This window comes from Carex rostrata, chromosome 15, assembly GCF_964058835.1.
Source record: "Carex rostrata chromosome 15, lpCarRost1.2, whole genome shotgun sequence".
NCBI classification, from domain to species: Eukaryota; Viridiplantae; Streptophyta; class Magnoliopsida; order Poales; family Cyperaceae; genus Carex; species Carex rostrata.
In genome coordinates, this window is record NC_135932.1 from 7,163,484 (window position 1) to 7,181,605 (window position 18,122).

Consider the following 18,122-nt stretch of genomic DNA (forward strand, 5'->3'; position numbering starts at 1 on the left):
AATGATAATTTCAAACACTTCTTTTGGAAGGCTAATTTCAAACACTGCAATTTACCACTTATTTTTCAGCACCTATCTATAACGTGTTAAAAAAAAATTCAAAACTTGTTATAAACAAAATAATAAGTAATTTTGCATCTGACTAAAGTAAGTTTAAGTTTAAAATGAAACATTTATGCCCAATTTTATGAAATTTATCACCTCCAGCGGATCCCACTTGCGAAAATGCTAGCTGCTTTAAATGGGGAGGACAATAACAGCACTATATAACTTCCACTAGAATAACAACCCTAACAAATGTTCTCCATTTGCATGTTGATTGTATACACATGACAGATTCATTTGTTTGAGCTTCTTGGAGCATTTGCCTGGGATCCTGATTAAGTAATTAGATCACAGGTTATATGATTAAACAGCCTCACAACCTTAATTGCCAATGTTCTGACAAGTAGCAAAGCCTAAAATAAACTGACTGATTGCAACTAAAGTCAGCTGAATTCCCGACAAAATCAACCCTACATCATTCACTACGAAGACTCACGAGTTAGTTAATAATAATATAGAATTCTGGCTAACATCTCAAGAGCACTCATATTACCAATCTCAGTGAATATGCTTTCCAACTACTGAAATTACTCTAAACACAAATGGAGATAAATATTTTACAAACAAAACTACCTACTGTAATATAATCAGTTAGCTCACATTACCCCACACTGCCCGTGCTGAGGACATTTTACTATTTGGTTTGGCAGTCAGTTCATAAAGAATCCTGGCAAATGTCTCGGAGTACTTCCCTTCTGACATGAGAATCTCAGAAAACGTGGTCTCATGGGCCATAAGCATCTGCCGGTTTTGGGACTCCGAAACAAGACTTTCAAGTATCATCGCAGCCTTTCTACACACCTCAGGCACTGTGTGTACTCTCACAATCTTTATTAGTCTATCCACGGCCCTGGACAAAATCAAAGAATTTATATAGTAATGTGATGTTCAATCCCAAATGTATCATCATTATTCCTGCTTATACTAGTTTTTATTGGTTTCTATCTTTTATTTATGTAAGACAGTTCAATTGAGGCCTAAATAGATGGATCTGGCCAGAAACCTGCTTAGAGTTCTCCTAGAAGCAAGTCAAAGGTCATGCTTTTTATCCTGTTCACTTATGTATCCCAGAACAATCTTATTATAAGTCTACTGAGTAACTCAATTCACTTGTATCCCTGAAGTAATCTATTAGTCTACTAACAACTCAATTCAAGCATTTTAACCATAGATCAGCCAGCCAGAAGAGTTAAGAGTTGGGTAATTATACACTTGTATCTATGTTTGACAATTTTTCTGTACCCTTACCACCGTTCACTAGCCAAGTTCAACCGGCAATCCATGTTCACTTCAGTCAGATTGTAGAGAGCCCCAACTGCAGCTGCTTGTGCATCTATTGCTTGCAAACTCATAAGATCAACTAAACGTTTGTGTATCTGCAAAAATAGTTGCAGAAATTTACATCATGAAATGCTAGCAAAAAAATCCATCAGAATATTAAAAACATTTAGTTAATTGTTAGAAAAATTATAACATTATGATACTTTTGTAGCCTACACCATCTACATAGCAATTGTGGGTTCATTATTACATTCTACATGATCAGCTTACAGTGCTTTTTTTTAAGAGATGATCGGCTTACAGTGTTAGTACAAATTAATGCTTACAAATAACAAAATATACCTGCGGGATAAAAGGGAGAAGAAATGGCTCATTGTCAGGATTTATAATCAATCTCCCAATAAGTTCAGCCGCTGCACAGTGCCAAGCTTTTATAGATGACCCAAGCATGCCCATAATAGATTCGACTGCGCGCTTCTCACTATAGATCACAGAAGAAGTATGATCACAAATCTAAAAATCATAAAAAGGATATAAACAAAAAAACATTTTAAAATTGAACCGACCTCATTTTGATGAAAGAAGGTTTTGTGGAGCTAAATATGCGAAGGTCTAGCACAGGAGCCAGATTAACTAGGGTCTCAAGTAAGTTTGTTATGAGCTCATCGTCTTCTGCTTCCAGATGAAAATGAAAAACAACAAAAAATTACTAAGTTAAGCATGTTAATTGTAAAATAATATTTATAGTTAGAAAAAAAAGACAAATACCCAATTTGTAAACGAAATCAATGATTAGTCATAACTTTAACTAACAGACAACACCCTATCACAGAAAAAAAAAAACTAGTAAAAATAGACTAGATAAGATACCCCGTCTTTTACATCATATAACTAGGAATCAACATCTCAATTTTCTTGATTTAATTCAACTTAATTCGGAATTGGAGGGAAAGGCCCATAAGAAATAGGGGCAAGGTTGTCAATATTTCACAGAGCATACCAATTTTATTACGCTAATATATTGGTTGGTGTATGTTGCAAACATCATAATTGTTGCGAGTCATTAGCAAAATTAAAACATAATTTAGTACCTGTGTTTTGATCCTCGAGGCACTGAAAGATGGTTTCCAAGCAGTGTCTGTGTTGCACCATTATGGTCTCATTCTCTGGCATGAAAGAGAAATTACGAATTATATTAGAAGCAGCAATGGCACAAATTTGCTTCTCAGCCCGGCCTTCTTCATCAAGATTAAATAAGCCATCTTCGTCAAACCACCATCCAACTGGGCGCTTCCTTTTCAAACTATTAGGATTCTCCTCTGACTTGGTTGAACCACTACAGAGCATTAAACAAATTGCACGAGGTTAACACATGATATGCCTGTCTTTTACAAATATCAACCATATTCATTGACATATGTAGATAACAAACCATATTCATTCGTAGAGTAGATGTATACCAAACTTCAAAGTCCTTTATTTTCAGACTAGAATACTAAACCCAACATTGAATCGTCTCAAGTGTGTAACAATAATGTATGACAAGATTTTAATACACCAGAACACATGCATATTTTTGCAACAAACCAAGTATTTGTTTTCATTATTGAAAAATAATCCTTCCTCAGTGATAAGCTATGGCCTATGGAGAATATCACTGCTGTTAGTTAGGTCTATATTAATGGTTGCCCATTTTCCAGTTTGAACATGTGCTAGTAAATTAAGAAAAAACAAGGACAACAAGCATTTTAAAAAGAAAAAAAAAAGAAGAAAGAACTTCAACTTAGTTTGTTAACACTTTCTTGAAAATTGATTGTATCTAAGATCAGCCAATCACATAAATAGTTGTATGGAAGCTTAGTGCCAGCCTGCCAGCAGCATTAAAGATCAACTGATCAAGTATCATTTTTACAGATACATAGAACAGAGAGCTTTTCTGCAATTTCATCACAATGCAAACATTTCTGCTAAATTCCCTGCTACAAAAAGCATACCCAGGAGAAGCAAGATTGTCAGAGGATGGTATTGTAGTAGCTTCGTTGCCAAATCCAGTGAGTAGTGCACTGAGACCAAGTGATCTTGATCTCTCTGGCTTGGTGTAGTCTCTGGGTATAGCTATATCACGCCAATCATCTACCTATGTGACATTACATAATCCCAACCAACTAAGTCCAAAATCAAGCCAATTAGAATTAGACATCAGTTTTGTGTTAGGGGGTTACAATGAAGCACGCTTTGACAATCATTGTGCTTGAAGGTAGTTTTATCTAGTACTTGTGAATATGGTCAAATATCAAGTGTAACTTGCTCACTGTGAAAGAAGTCTTGAGATTTATTTATTGACAGCTATTATGCACAGTTGCTATCCCCAAAAACTGCTTATTAACCTCTATGTGAAATGAAGTTAAATTCAAACTTTTGGTGTTTCTGAGATGAGAAGAAAATGGTTTTGGCACGTACAACTTGGAGAATAGCATCTAATAATCCTGGTATCTTGCAGAGTGGTACAGAGTCTCGGCGAAAGTCATCCTTTTCCTTGAAAGAAAGTACAGTGACCGCATTTAAGGCCCATGTCATTTCACTCTTCAGCCCGCTTTGCAAAGCAAGCACTATTCTCTTGCTATTCTCATCTGATAAGGACAACAGAAAAAAAGAAAACAAAAAAAAACTTCAGTCCATCAACTCGGTTAGCAAAATGAAGAAACAACATCTTGGTAATTGACTAAGTGTTGTACTGATGCAAATAACACCCATCATTCCTCATGATTGAATCTGAAATTTCAGAAAAGATGACCACCTCACAGTTAAGCAAAAAGTATATTTTGTTAAATTTTGACAACTCTGCCCTTCCTACTAATACCCATTTATCCCTGCTCCTTGTGTTTAACACAACAGAGCTTTCAAAAATTCCTTAAAAAAAAAGAATCTGCTCCCAACAAGAAAGCAGAAAGTGTTAGATTGCTCTACCTAAATATGGGATGTTTGAGTTGCCAAGTAAAATTCAAGGTTAACTAGGATTTTAATTTTACTCGGGTTGAGACTTCTCTTTTACCGCTGTGTCAACAGCAAATTACCAATGAACAATGTAACCAGCATGCAACATTATTTCCAAATTCCAAATAAATCAAAGAGTCAAGCGTAGTTTGTACAAAGAAAAAAAAGCTAGAAACAGCAATATTATGCAAAATCAGCTCTTAATCCTTTACTTTTCCTTCAGATTAACCCTTTCCAGCTGAAAGTTCCAGTAAAGCTGTTACTTCTTAGTACCTGCAAGTTAAATAGGAGAAAGAGAAAGCAAGAGAGCTACCGACGAGGTTGGAGTAAACATGGAGAGAGGGGCCGAAAATAGAGGCCGCAGATCCCGGATCTCCAGGGGACGCCGATGAGGAGGCGCCGCCTCCACCACCACCGCTCCCGGTGGTGCTCCCGAACGGACGCCCACGCTTCGCCGGAGTAGCGGAGGCACTCCCCGCCTTGCTCGGCTTCTGCATCTCGAGCTTTCCTTCTTCCACTCGCTGCTAACTTCTCGGGAAATTTTATATCAAAATACCCTTACAAGACCAATATTTACACTTAATTCATATCACCCCAGGTACCTGAGGTGTAAGTGGTGAATCTGGACTGTTCATTTCATGTGACACGAATCTTAAAGCATACCCCCATAACCTCAAGTCTTCAACAAGCACCGGATTGAGAACACGGATTCAATTGCACCTCCGGTAACACGGATTCAGGAAGGGTCCAGATCCCCTATAGTGACCCAATTTTTTAGTTTAGATCCAGAGCGTTCGATTTGAATCCGGGCCAATTCGGTCTGTGATGGAGCACAGGATCTTTTAATCTAATGGTTAATTTAAATCTGACGGTCTGGATCTAAACTAAAAAATTGAAGTACTTTAGGAGATCCGAAGTCGTAGAGAAAGTATTGGAATGGAAACGAGAAAAAAATAATGTACATCTACAATAACTACGAAAGAAAAGTTTACATCTTCTTTTTATAATTAATATTTTACAAATTTTATAATAATTCATTTTGTAGAAAAATATATTTGGTTCTCATATTTTAAATATGACTTTTTAAATTTTATTTTATAAGAAGTGTGAACTAATATCTTCAAATTATAAAATATTATAAAATTTTAAGTTTGTATAATTTTACAGTATAATCTTTTAATTTTTTTTTCCTTTGACATATACATTATATACGATTGAAATAATAAAGTAGGTATTCTTTTGGTAGATTTATAACAAAGCAAATACAATTCCTTTTTTATGAATATAATGTATATAAATCAACTAAATTTGTAAACAAAAATTATAGAAATAATAAAAGGTCCATGTGATAAATTTCGCTCTGTAAAAATAATATTAGATACTGTATTTTGATTCGTGGAAATTTGAAACAATTAAATGCAAATTTATTCATTTTATAAAATAATAATGGTGCTTCAGAAAGATCAAACACGTTTCAAATTTAAGAATTGCAAATTCTATATCAAGCACGTTTCAAATTTTATGAACCAAATGTCAAATCTAATATCATTTTTAAAGGGGAATTTCAGGTATACAGTAGGGGTGCAAGGATCCAAATCTGCTGAAATTCGAGATCGTCATTAGTAATCATGAAATTCTTGAAATCTCAAATCCAGGTGTCGAACTGTTTTGAGATGAGTTCACATAAAAACTTGGACAATTGGATTCAAGATTTCAGAAATTTCAGGGTACTGTTCATGGATCTCAAATTTCAGCAGATTTAAATTCCTCATGGGGACTTTTTTAGTTATTTTTATAATTCAAATTGTTCTAAAAAATTTAGTTGATAAGATATAAGATATTTCTATAAAAAAAAAAAAAAAAAAAAAAACATGTATGTTTGCTTTGCCATTAATCCAAAAAAAAAATGCATCCACTTTGATATTTTTATTGCAAGTATATACAAGTTAAAGGTGAAACAATGAAAGTTAAAAGATCAAATTGTAAAATTATACAAAACTTAAATTTCTATAATTTGAACATATCATTTTGATGTTTGTATTTCTTAAATTTAGAATCAATGTTAACTTTAGACGTCATTTGCAAAAAGGGCGTATCTGCCTTGTATTTAGTACGATTCGTTCGATCAAAATTGGACAGATCAGATTGGATCAATGTGAACGGCTAAGATCAAATATTGATATCTGACATCGCTCCATCGCACCCTTGTCGCGTCGACTCATTTGCAATCCTCTCCCTGTGCCTCTTTCTTCTCGCTCGAGGAAGCCGGAGAATTGGTTCAGAATCGGCCGCGACTGCTCCGATCGTTTACCTATTTCTCTTCCAGTGGTGAGATTTTCGGCCCGAATTCGGTGAATCGGAATCAGATAAGGTATGTCAAGAATTGTGCAGTACTTTTCTTTTAGATCTTTCCAGCATATGGTGATTCTAGTCGCTGTTTGATTAGTTCCGTTTGCCTGAGATTTAAGGATTAGTTCGTGATTCTCTGTTTTTGCGTATGTTTTTATTTTTATTTTTATGAATTGTTGAACTAGTAAACTTTTTGCAAGGAGTTATTGATAGGTTCTGGTGGCTGATCAAAATAGCTATATCATTTTTCCCCCTAGAATTGGGTATAATTAGGGTATCATAACTTTAGTAGGTTACAATTCACTTCAGTATTTTTTATGCATATGTTGTATTGGAAGCAGACGGGCGTTGTATAGTTAGTATGTGTTTTATAGATCTATGATATATTGATACCCAACTTATTTGGAATCCATATCCTCCCTGGTACCTTAAGAAGGAATCTTTTACAATTACCATAATCACAGTCCAGATTACTCCTCAGCCGGTGCCTATTCGGGATGGCACAGGGGGGCAGTATTATTTGTGCTTCGAGTTTTGTGCAAAGTTAAAAGAACGGTCCGGATCAACTAATTGTAAAAGATTCCTTTTTGTGGTACCGGGGAGGATCTGAATCCACTTATTTGACTATTGCGATAACTGGAAATAAAACTCGTCAAAATAAAAAATAAAAAATAAAATAAAATAAAATAAAAAACAAAGAGTATAGGTGTATTCTCCACTATTTAGACAGGACGGGTTTAAAATTCAGGTGAAATTTGAAGCTCATTTAGTCGTCCAAGTTTAGCCTCTAAAACTGAACCTTGGAATTCAAATCAATTGATAGATAACCAATCAATCTCATGTTATAGTGAACACCTATAATTTTGGTTTTGTCAGCTTTGACAAGCTTTGACACCTATTGATATGGTTCGCCAAGTAAGTTGGTTGTCTAAAGAACCTACCCTACATATTTATTTGCAGATAAGAGTGTGTGTTTTTTGTTTCCATGTATTTTGTTCATCCTTTCTAAGAGAGGTCGTACTAAAATGACTTTTGAAACACTAAAAACAAAATGTTAATGTGCACATTACATATGCTGCTCCATCATATACACAAATTCAATAGATTGCCGCATATTCAATAATTAGATTCACAGTCAATATGCATATTTGATTTGTGTCCATATAATTTAGGTGCTCATTCGTATTTTGCATGCACACAGATGCATATGCATCCGCATAAATTAAAATTTAAAACACTGGTTAACTTAATTTGATTGATGAACCTTGTGGAATTTTGGCGCTTTGTTCTTGCATCTCCATGATTCTTATGTTAGCTTTGCTAATTTCATTTTAAAGTTTAAAGACTGAATTTTATCTTGTAAACTCATTTCATTATATTGAAGATCAAGTGTCTGGTAATAATACATTAGATGATGACCTTTCTGGAATTTGGTAGTTTATTTTAAGTCAGACCCTAACTCATATATAGGAAACAAAGCAACATAAAAAAGTAGGTCCTCTGAAAATCTTACAAAATATTTGTCAGTTAAATTAGTAGCTATTGATTATTGAACAGCTGGATAGTTATTAGAATATTATAAATTCATAATGGAATTTACATTTTTGGCCAGACAGATTTAAGCAAGTTTTATTTTTATTTTTTGGCTTATCTTATTCCAAATAAGCTTGGCGAGCCAGTGGTAAAAAAACAGCCTCTTTATGAAAATGAAACCCTCACGAATTGGGCAGGAGTACTACTAGGATGGGTGACCTCCAGGGAAGTCCGTGTGTTGCTAATTCCAGTTGGGTTTCATTTCTAGCCTACCCCAACTTGTTTGGGAATAAAGGCTTTGAAGAAGGTTTCAGTTTGTTTGGATCTTAAATTGGTCATTGTGGGTATTGAAGGATCTATTCTGTCCTTGGAGATATGAAGAATTGTTTTCCATTTATTAGACGATGCTAACTTGTTAGATGGTTGCATGATATTTGAATGTATTCCGAATATATTTAGATTTTATTAGAATGTACTATTTTGGTCTAGCATTAGTTATGCTTAGAGCTGTATATTAGTTATTGCCGAGGTTTCTAATAGTTAGGTAAAAAAAGTAGGACGGTAATTAGTACCCAACTTGTTTGGGACTAAAGGCTTGGTTGTTGTTGTTGTAGTAATTAGCTGTTAGCAGTAGTATTTTGGTTGAGGACTAGAACATTAGGAAAGAGATGCTAATGTGTTCATTTTGCTAGGTTTAAATCATTACTTTAAAGTACATTTTCAGAGATTCTCTTTCGTATCAGAAAATCTTTTCAGAATATTGGAATAGAATGAGTGGTTTTAACCTTTGACTCCTATAGACTTGACTGAACTATCCAAAGTCACCAATATTAGCAACATTCCTTTCCTATTGAGAGATCATTATTCCGTCCCCTTATCTAAACTTCCTTTTCATTTATTTTTGCTTCTTAATGTTTTTATTCATAACTGAACATAATCCATTAAATACTCGTCTCCGCTGCTTACCTGTATCCCAATTACCATCAAGTTAACCTCAGAACTATAATTTTAGGATCTCTCACCTATACTAGCTAGCAATCCAAGGCTAGTGCCTTCTTTCCCTTAGCTTGTATTCACCAGAGAACCATTATTTCTGGGCCATACAATTCACTGTTACCCTCAAATAGGATCCAACCCTATGATATTATAATTAGAGTAAATTATGAATGAGTATTCTCTAATAAGTAGTCTTCTTAATGTTCCCTTCAGTGAATTCGCAAAAGTGAAGGTGTACCAATCTAGCTCCTTTGTTAAAGATAAACGTATTTCTCATCACTTCAAAAACTTGAAATTGTTACAACTTGTTTCCTTCTGTTGACTCCGCGCTCTAAAACTGTACCCCTCCACTTCTACAGGAAAGATGTCTCTTCGTGGGCACATACCAGCTAGCATAGAGAGGAATGTGCCAGCCAGCTTAGAAGGGCGCTCGATACAATCCCCCGGTCTGCTCCGACATGGCCCGTATCCTGGGTCTGTTCCTTCCCTTCACCACCGCCATCAGGCGGACCCCGCATACCCTCCTCCTCACCTTGAACTCCTTGAAAGAAAGGTCTCTTTTCAATTTAACGAGATGGAGAATCTGGCAAGGGAAAACACACGCCTTGCAGAGAGCCATACAGCCATGCGACAGGAGATCGCCGCTTCCCAAAAAGAAATCGATGCAATTCAGGCCCACCTAGCAGGGGTGCGGTCAGAGATTGATATCCAAATCATGGGTGTTTTTGAGAAAATAAAGAACCTTGAAACTGAAATAAGGATTGGTGAAACACTGCAAATTGAGTTGCATCAGGCGCATGTTGAAGCACAAGCACTTACTGCAGCAAGAGAGGAGCTGGGGGCTGAAATGCGGCGATTGAGTGAGGAGCTGGAGATGTGTGGTGCTGATAACAGGAAGTTGCATGAGATGTACAAGGAGCTTGATGGGTTAAGACAGGAACATGAAAAACTCCGGTTGGTTAGTTTGTCTATTGGTTTTTCTTGTGAACTACACCCGTAGTTTTATCATATTCTGATCACTTTTAGCAAAATTATACCATATAATTAAATCTCACTGAGCAACTAAGAATTAACATTTTGAATATATTTGCAAGTACCATTGGATGTTAGATTGATCTGATGGAAGGATTACTCCATTGTTGATAAATTTTGCTAGGGCTGGTAATTTTTAAGGCAGCCATTTGGTTCATGTATCAGGTTCTGGTCAGAGTTGATCCACCAGCTACTTGAGTAGACCTGACCCTCTTTTGCTTGATTAAATTTCTACACTAGCCTTCTTAGCATCTAAATTCAAGATGTGTATTAAAATAAGCATTATTAATTATAAAAAAATATTATATCAGGTATATAACCCTGTGGATCTACCTGACCCAACCAATTTAAGGGTTTGGTCTGGTAAGGATTTTGTGACGCGCTGTCTGGTCAGGTCTGTCTGAGGACCTGACCAGATTTTTTTGCCACCCCTAGACAGAAAAAGGAGCTATTTGTAACTATGTAGTTACTGCCCGATCTTTTGTCTGAAGGAAGTTCTCTCGGTGTCACGAGTCTTCTGCCATTGCAGAATGCTAGAATATATTTAGACAGTTGGAGCCTTAACTAAGTATTTATTGTTATGTTAGGATGATAAAACTACAACAATAAAACTAGCCTTTTCCAACTGTCTAGGCTTGTAGAGCAGTTGGTTTTCCCTTTTTACGAATTTATGGTTAATTTTTTTTTATGCATATTAGAGAGGACAACTTGTTTGGTAAAGGCTTGGTTGTTGTTGTTGTTGTTGTTGTATTAGATAGGGCAACTTTTCTGTATTCAGTTCCTTTGAGGTCATTGATGTGGTGTATAATCATTTTAGGTGCACTGAAGTTTCATTCTTCATCATTATAGATGTAATGGAAAATGTTATTGATATAATGATAGTTTCTCAGATTTTTTGTTTCCCATATTTGAGTGCAGAACCACATTTGAGTATGAGAAAGGGACAAATGTCAAGCAAGTTGAACAGATGCGAGGCGTGGAGAAGAACCTCTTGTCCATGGCTAGTGAAGTAGATAAGTTGCGTGCTGATATTGCTAATGCTGAAAAAAGAATACAACAGGGTATTCCTCTCATTTTATCTTCCATTTTAAGTATTTCTACCACCTGCTACCTTTGGCTTATTTTCAAAATCTGTTGAAGAAATGAATGTATAACACTAGATCTAAGTACAACTTCCAAACTGTCACCTACGAGAAGCAAAAAAGACAATAGTCCTCACTGTTATAGAGTGTAGACTTTGCGGTGCACATCTTTTTGTTTTTTCTGGGAGCAGCATTTAAGAATTTCTTCTAAACATGTTTTTGACCATCAACAGCAACTCAGACTGTTCAGTACCAGAATCCTGTCCCCATGTACCATCAGCCAGTGGCACCATACCAGCAACCGGGAGTCCAAGGGGGTGCATATGGAAGCCAAGGGTATGGACAAGGAGTGACATATCCTCACAATCCAGTTTACAGCTACTCGGTTCCTACGTATGGCCAACCGGGTCCGTCAGTTTATCAAAATCATTATGTTACAGCTCAAAACCCAGCGGCCGGTATGATGGCTAATGATGTAACAACTGCTCCAAACCATTATGTCGGTTCAACTGTTTCTGGGTACGGTGTACCCGTTCAGTATGGGGGTAATATGGTTTCCTACGATCCGTCAGGTGGGGCCAGTGCACCAGCTATTGGGAAGCAAAGTTAAGATCTTGCAATTGAATAGCATCGATACCTTACAGAGTGTTTGTAAAAGTATTACCATGCCTAATGATTTCCTTGTAGGAATTTTTCGTTTTCAGTTGAGTACAAGTAGCTTTTCGTTTAGCTTTTAATTAAATTTCAGCGCTGTGTCAGTTGCAGTGTATATTATTATTTTATTTTCTAGCTTACCAAAAAAAATGAGGCAATTGGTGATGATAGTGAAGGAAATTAGTCTTGTTGTTACCGATTCTGTCACGGCACGACACGTCATTGCACGTTGCATGATGTGTCCATCCGTATGAGTCTCCCTTCGATTGGAAATGGCATATCATCCAAATCAATCTGGTCACGTCATGTGATATATTACGTAACTATTTTTTCAATATTTTCTTTATTGCAATTTTTTTCACAATAGTTTTTTATTTGTTTTCATTTTTTTTTCTATAAACTCAAGTTAAAATTTGAAAAAAGAAAATAATTAAATGTAACACGTTACATGATATAACTATTTGCATGACATGATTATCCACCATACCACGTAAAGATATTATTATCTTTTACCATTTTAGTGAGATCCCATCACGTGAAAAAAATATTCTAATTATGTGTTGTTTTTCCTTCACACAAGTTGCTGATCTATCAGATTCAAACTTAAAGAAATTTAATAGATTAAGTTGGTGCATCCAGCATGTTTGCAGTGAAAACATAGCCTCCAAGTGTAGCTAGCATTCACGTCTCAAAAACAAATAAACCTGATATTCTCCCAACAACTTAACACGACATTATTTCGCACTTTTAAGTTCTGGGCAGCTGTTGGCGATGCCTTCTACTATTACACAACAGATTATACAAAAAAAAAAAGTTACAAATTCGCACAATTACACATCCTAGTAGAGCACATGGTCATTCTTCTAAGTTCCTGTTGTTAATTAGTAGTATGGAAATTCTCAAACAGAAAGACAACCTATCAAAGTGTGCCATTACCGAACTATTATGGTCAAAATACTAAATCAACCACAAGCTTCAGTGAGCTCTCGTCGAGCTGTCTGTACAAGTGTACGTAGGAAGGTAGTGGCCTCACAGCTAGATGGGTTTGTGAGAGCCGCATGTGTTAAAAAGGGTAGCTTTCTTAGAGACCTACCACTTAATCCCTGAAAAGGAAAAATGAAGATTGTTATAAACAAAAGAAACGCAAGATAAGAAGAGAACAAGGACAAACAAAAATAAAGACATCTAAGAAATTGGACTTTTTGCACTGTGATCTACTCTTACAACATCAGTTATCTTTTTCTTTTAGTATTAACTGTTACTGGAGCTTTCCTGCTGCCTCTTCTTTTAAAGAGCTACAAACATGTCAAGTTTGCTTTCAAATACATATGACAAAGAGGCACCTTACAACCAACAAAAGACCACCTCATGAATAGTGAATTTTGCTGAAGCCTGAAGAGTACATGTAAAGCGAAGCACAACATATATTATATGTGCCTTCCACCAAAAGTTAATGAACAAACAAACTTGGGTAAACTTGGGTGCGCTTTGGAAAGATGACCATTCTGGCACTACCTATACAATCATCATTTTTTCTCTTTCTTTCTTTTAGATAGTATGTTAGTATTGATGTGTTTCACCTGGCAGACTTCTGCAGCTTCAAAAAGTAACTTGGAGAGATGAAGAGACCCCTGCAATTCCATTGGTCCGGGCAAATGCAATTTTTCCTTTAAGCTTGAGTAGCTTGGGAGTGGAAATTGATCTTCTTCCTACAGTAGCCCATGATTAAGATTGTAGAAGATTCAGAGGTGCACAATAAATACAGAAAATTAGGCCAATGTGACTGCATTTTGAACATAATTTGCATATGCAGCAGATGTACTGACCAGAATTGGCACAGCAGGAATTTAGTGGTTTTAAAACTTGAGTGGCCCATTTATAACTTGTAACAGTGGTAAGTGATCTATGGTACAATGTACCAGAAATAAGGAAATCTCCATGTATGCCCTACAAAACCTAAAACTATCAGGAATACATCTGCAAAAATAAGAAGTCTCACCCATTTTCTACAGGAAATGCATAATTCTAGAATGAAAAACTAAAAATTAAGTATAATTTGAAAATTTGAGCCAGTGTACACTACAAATTAGAATCCTTATTGCCCCATTGCTTCAAAAAGGTACTGAGATTTGAATATCTTCTCCTTAGCAATCTGATGTTTATTGCTTAAAAAATGTGGGCATAGCTTTGCATTTGCATAAAAATTGCTACCAATTAATGTCAACAATTAACAGGTACAGATCAGTACCTGTTAATTGCTACCATTATGTGTGTGATATGAAGTCATAACTCAAAATATAGACCAAAACACGAATGACATGACAAGAATAATGCAACAGGATGTCAGACTTGTTACATTTGATGAATACCTGATTAAGTGTTAAAATCCCAACTCGTAGAAGTTCATGTACACAAGATCTCAGTATCTCATATCGTGCTTGAAGGGTGGGTGGACCCACATATGCCTTGATGTCAGCTCTGTCAACAAAAGCAATATCTGCATTGGAGTAAGTCTTAGAGGATCGAAACAAACCAAAAATATTGGAATACTTTAAACAAAGTATCTTGATTTTATGATTGTGATTGGGTTTCATTTCTAGCCTACCCCAACTTGTTTGGGACTAAAGGCTTGGTTGTTGTTGTTGTTGTTTAAACAAAGTATGCAGAACATTAGTTACATAAATGGATTAGGCATTATTACTTATCACAAATATTCATAAATATCTAGTATTTCAAAAGTACCCTTATAGCAAAAAGATTGTGCAAGTACCAATAGCAGTAGTTATATTTGATGTAGTCAGAATGATAACATTTGGCCACGACTTCAATTTGTCCATCTGAGTTAGTAGTGCATTCACAACCTAAAGTTGACATCACAAGAAGGCGTAACTGGAAGAGGTTAATAAACCCAGATTACGATTATATCAGAAAAATATGAGTAACATGGGCTCAAAAGTGAAACACGTAAGCATTACCCTTATAGAATCTGACGGCTCAGATCCAGATAAGGCAGCCTGTCGCGCAGCTGCAAGGCTTTCCACTTCATCTGAAAAGTTTCATGTAGAGAAGGTTATCAAAGAACAAAGGGCAGCCAGCAGCGATGAAATTTTTGTATTAACAAACTCAATACATCTTATGCAAAAGCAAACAAAAAGATTAACACTAAACGAGACAAATGATGCTGACCAATAAGAACAAACACCAGATTACTTTCTTCTTCCACCATTTCCTGAATTTTCTGAAAAAGCTTCGCCACCTGAAGAAGAGCAAATGAAATAATAACCCGAGGGGTATATAGTGACTATGTATAGTTCAATGATGAATTTTATTCTTGTATATCCAGTTTGATTGATAACTCCTAAAGGCTGCACTTAGAGTTTAAATAAGACAAATGTAACCAACTCCAGCTTTGCAGGTCCAAACTTTTGAAGTTCAAAATTGCAGCTCAATTATTAATCCAAAGTGTAGAATGAAATTCAATTGACATACCAATTTGCCACTTTCAGAAAACCATTTGCTAAACAATGAATGAGCATTAACTTCGATCAATTGGCACATCGAGTACCTAGTAAGATAATTAGCAGATATTAATATTGTACTCGACAATGCCAAGCAAATAGACCCCCCCCCCCCCCCCCATACTAGTATGAAAATTTCATTTATGTTTCTTTTTCTTTCACTTCTGTACTATACTAGAAGCTGAGGCACCAATCACTCATGGCTGTTTTTATTATAATCTATGATGTAAGTCAACAAACAGAAATTATGTTTAAATAACAGGAAACCTTGAGTTGAAACGAATAGAAAGTTTCTGAGCAAGTGCTTTGCATAAGGATGTTTTTCCTGTTCCCGGTGGCCCGTGCAATAGAATTATCCTGCAATCAGAGCACAGATAAGAGAACTGCTGCAGTAAATATAGAAGTAATCCACATTAAAATAATGTCAGAAAAAGTAAGTATTTCTGAAATTGAATGTGTCCGCAGTTATAACAAGAAACACACAAAATTCCATTTCTGAAATGTAAACACTAGCAAAAAGTACAAAACAAGAACTACATCTCATACCACCTGGACTTCAAAACACAAAATTTTAAAAGATACTGGTAACAGGCAACTTGAAGTTAAAAGATTAAGGTAAGAAAAAACTTGGCAAAAATTACTTAAGTTAGATATTTTATGGATCTCACCGATTCCAAGAAACAAGGCAAGTATTCACACCTCTCTCCGTGAACAGCAGAGCACTAGCCGCATATCTCAATAACCTCTGCTTGAGACCACTTTCATAAATTAAGCTGCATGATGTTACTATTAACTAATTAAACAGAAACTTCACGGATTTAAAGTGAAATGCATATAAGCACAACATAACTGACCTTTCCCAAAGCCCATCAAATTCTTTGGCTGGTAGGGCCCACTCATTGAAGCTAGAGAGAGTGTCATCTTCACTCGGCTCTTCACCTGGACCATCTTCATTAAGCTGTACTTCAAAGAGTTAGTAAAGGTTTGTACCATGTGAAATACTAGCTATTAAGAAAGGATTTCAAGGGGGCATATTGAAATAAACTAATTGTTATCATAGACACCGCTGTAAATTAAGCACAATAGAACCATAAAATGAAATGCAACCAAACCAGAATAATCAAAACAAAGAAATGATCAGTAGAAAACCAGTATGGGTCCATTGCCTGACCAAACCAGTATGGTACCAAATACTAGTCCTGCAGTCCATTCTATAGAAGTACCAATAGCACCTACTTGTAAATCAAAAGACCCACTCAAATCAGTAGAGATGCCACCTTACCTGAAATACGTGCACAACAGGTTTGACTTGCCAGAACAAGAGGACATTATGCTTCTGGATCCATTCATCTGCAGAGAAATATTTATCAAACACTGAATAACATAATGTGCCTACCCCAACTTGTTTGGGTCTAAAGGCTTGGTGGTGGTGGTTGTTGTTGTTGAATAAAACTTATGTAAATGAAGGTTCAAAGTTCTGTTACCAGTATCGCATATAAAAATTCTCTTGACATTTTCATGGAGAAATGTATCATCAACAGGCACGGGAACAGGACCGTCACTATAGCTCATGCTTCTCTTTTCTAGCATCCTGATATATGAAAAATTGTCAACTGTAAACTATTATTCACTGGCTATAAATTTCAACTTAACAATAAATCATGATATGCCCCTTTTATGAGGTTTAGACTAAAAAGGACCCCTTTTATTATAAAAAGTACAGTCCGTTCAAGGACGTCTCTTTATTCACTTCTACAGTCATTAAATGCCAGGATGGTATAAAAATTGAAAATAGGACCTTTCCACAGCTTTCCGAACTTCTTCAACACGAGCAATGCTAGAAGGATTCATCAGGACCTCAACTGAAATTGAATTAGTACAAAGTTCAGAAACTTCTCACAAAGTAAAATGATACGCTTAAGTGTGGGCATTAGCATTTAGTCTCATGAATCCTTGACTAATTTTAAGAACTACCCTCATATGTACTGAGCATATAACAACTTTCTTATGTTGTTGTTTACGTAGCAGGAGATTAACAAAGCGTTTAATTCATCAGATCAATATTATACGAAGCGGATCAGATCAGTATCAAACCAAAAATCAAGCTAAAATAGCAGGAATTAAAAGAGAATTAGAACCTGATACCAAGATCTTATCATCGACGGGAGCGGAAGCGGGAGCGGGAGTGCTACAAGCAACTGCGACGGGTTGAGCGATAGCCTCGAGTCGTGCGAGATCGGATCCGTTGGGAAGAGAAACCTCCATTGGAGCGCTCATTGTTTCTCCTCGTATCAGTCGCAAATGGAAAGAGTGGGAGAGAGGGAGTATTACAAACGAGTTCAAAATATCAGTGTGCTTTTTCCCTCGCGCAACGGCGCTAGAACGGGACAGCGAGGGGACAAGGTCACAAGAGACAGAAGTAGTGGTCAACAAGTCAAACTACTGGATCAACGGTCAGATTGAACTTGTTGTACCACGTGGAATTGCTTTTTACATTTTCCCGGCTTTAAAAAAGAGCCCCGTAGCCAGTAAGCACAGTAGACAATTGCGGGAATCCGTATCACCGCAGGTACCTGAG

General features: G+C 36.1%; 3 protein-coding genes across 6 annotated transcripts; 1 reads left to right on the forward strand and 2 right to left on the reverse strand.

Moving 5' to 3' along the window:
* Window positions 1-497: 497 nt before the first annotated feature.
* LFR (ARM repeat superfamily protein) lies at window positions 498-4,934 on the reverse strand. 3 transcript variants are annotated; one of them, XR_013515109.1, is made up of 9 exons: window positions 4,694-4,934; window positions 3,847-4,016; window positions 3,381-3,523; window positions 2,478-2,722; window positions 1,953-2,061; window positions 1,729-1,867; window positions 1,354-1,481; window positions 628-955; window positions 498-588 (listed from the first exon to the last, which is right to left on the reverse strand). XR_013515109.1 is itself a non-coding variant. In XM_078315935.1 (8 exons), the coding sequence occupies exons 1-8, from the start codon at window positions 4,875-4,877 to the stop codon at window positions 697-699; spliced, it is 1,374 nt and encodes a 457-aa protein (XP_078172061.1). In that variant the 5' UTR covers window positions 4,878-4,934; the 3' UTR covers window positions 498-696. The 3 variants fall into 3 exon arrangements, 2 of the variants coding, with proteins under 2 accessions (XP_078172061.1, XP_078172060.1); XM_078315935.1 differs by having other exon boundaries at window positions 498-955; window positions 1,953-2,058; XM_078315934.1 differs by having other exon boundaries at window positions 498-955.
* Window positions 4,935-6,594: 1,660 nt separating this feature from the next.
* On the forward strand, window positions 6,595-12,114 carry LOC144566071 (protein FLX-like 4). Its single transcript, XM_078315936.1, has 4 exons — window positions 6,595-6,751; window positions 9,618-10,212; window positions 11,209-11,351; window positions 11,606-12,114. Exons 2-4 carry the CDS (start codon window positions 9,623-9,625, stop codon window positions 11,980-11,982), a joined length of 1,110 nt encoding a protein of 369 aa, XP_078172062.1. The 5' UTR covers window positions 6,595-6,751; window positions 9,618-9,622; the 3' UTR covers window positions 11,983-12,114.
* A 592-nt stretch (window positions 12,115-12,706) lies between these two features.
* LOC144566814 (pachytene checkpoint-like protein) lies at window positions 12,707-17,896 on the reverse strand. 2 transcript variants are annotated; one of them, XM_078316845.1, is made up of 14 exons: window positions 17,690-17,896; window positions 17,343-17,406; window positions 17,029-17,135; window positions 16,827-16,894; window positions 16,399-16,502; window positions 16,213-16,317; window positions 15,812-15,901; window positions 15,516-15,591; window positions 15,213-15,282; window positions 15,002-15,072; window positions 14,797-14,887; window positions 14,396-14,523; window positions 13,607-13,735; window positions 12,707-13,129 (listed from the first exon to the last, which is right to left on the reverse strand). In XM_078316845.1, exons 2-14 carry the CDS (start codon window positions 17,393-17,395, stop codon window positions 12,989-12,991), a joined length of 1,233 nt encoding a protein of 410 aa, XP_078172971.1. In that variant the 5' UTR covers window positions 17,396-17,406; window positions 17,690-17,896; the 3' UTR covers window positions 12,707-12,988. The 2 variants fall into 2 exon arrangements, with proteins under 2 accessions (XP_078172971.1, XP_078172970.1); XM_078316844.1 differs by having other exon boundaries at window positions 17,683-17,893.
* Between the last annotated feature and the right edge of the window lie 226 nt (window positions 17,897-18,122).